Here is a 706-nt window from a genome sequence, read left to right as displayed (position 1 = left end):
GGGGGGGGGGGGGAGGCCCCCGGGGCCGGCACACGCAAAGACACACACGCACCGGATGAAGTCGTTCTTGGTCTCAAGCAGCAGGAAGAAGAGGGCGCCGAAGACGCCGAAGGGGAAGTACACCAGCAGGGTGGCCAGGGGGATGGGCAGCGGGAGGCGGGCCTCGGTGCTCTCGTCATCGGCGATCCAGGTGGGCACCGTGGCGGCCGAGGATGCGGGGGCGGCGGCAGCCGGCGGCATGGCCGGAGGGGCCCCCTCGGGGCCGGGCATGTAGATCGGCGAGTTGCGCGGCTGCGACAGGGAGCTGAGCGGGCGCCCGCCGGGCCCATGCGGCCGGGGGCTCGGAGTGTCGGCCGGAAGGGGCACCCGGATGAGGGTCTCCTCGGCCAGGTTGTCGGCGGCCGCCGTTTGGGGAACATTATACATGGTGTGGTCGTGGCTCTCCTGCTGTTCCGGCTGGGACTCGCACATGTACGGGTAGACGAGGCCGATGCGGCCGAGCTCGTCCTTGCAGAGGATGCGAATATCCCCCGGGGTGGTGGACTGCGAGAGCACCTTCAGCATGGTCCCCTTGGTCAGGGGGAGCTCATCGGGCTGGGTGCTGGAGAAGTCAGCCGACACGGTGAGGAATTGGCTGTCCATGGTGGCAGGCAAGACGATGGTGGACGACGGAAGGGGGAGAAAGGGGGCAGGGCGGGGGGCGGGG

At 69.8% G+C, this 706-nt stretch overlaps 1 protein-coding gene across 1 annotated transcript in view; it reads right to left on the bottom strand.

Annotated features, from left to right (window-relative positions):
* Positions 1–704, bottom strand: part of H696_01450 (hypothetical protein) — a 1,419-nt gene extending 715 nt beyond the window's left edge. Inside the window, exon 1 of the mRNA XM_009495345.1 lies at positions 53–704. Within this exon, the coding sequence (XP_009493620.1) occupies positions 53–642 (590 nt within the window). The 5' untranslated portion in view covers positions 643–704. The remainder of the gene's footprint in view (positions 1–52) is intronic.
* Positions 705–706: the final 2 nt, after the last annotated feature.

Source organism: Fonticula alba (assembly GCF_000388065.1).
Source record: "Fonticula alba strain ATCC 38817 unplaced genomic scaffold supercont2.2, whole genome shotgun sequence".
Classification (NCBI taxonomy): Eukaryota; order Rotosphaerida; family Fonticulaceae; genus Fonticula; species Fonticula alba.
The sequence above is the reverse complement of the archived record's forward strand: the minus strand, read 5'-3'. Positions and strand labels throughout refer to the sequence as shown.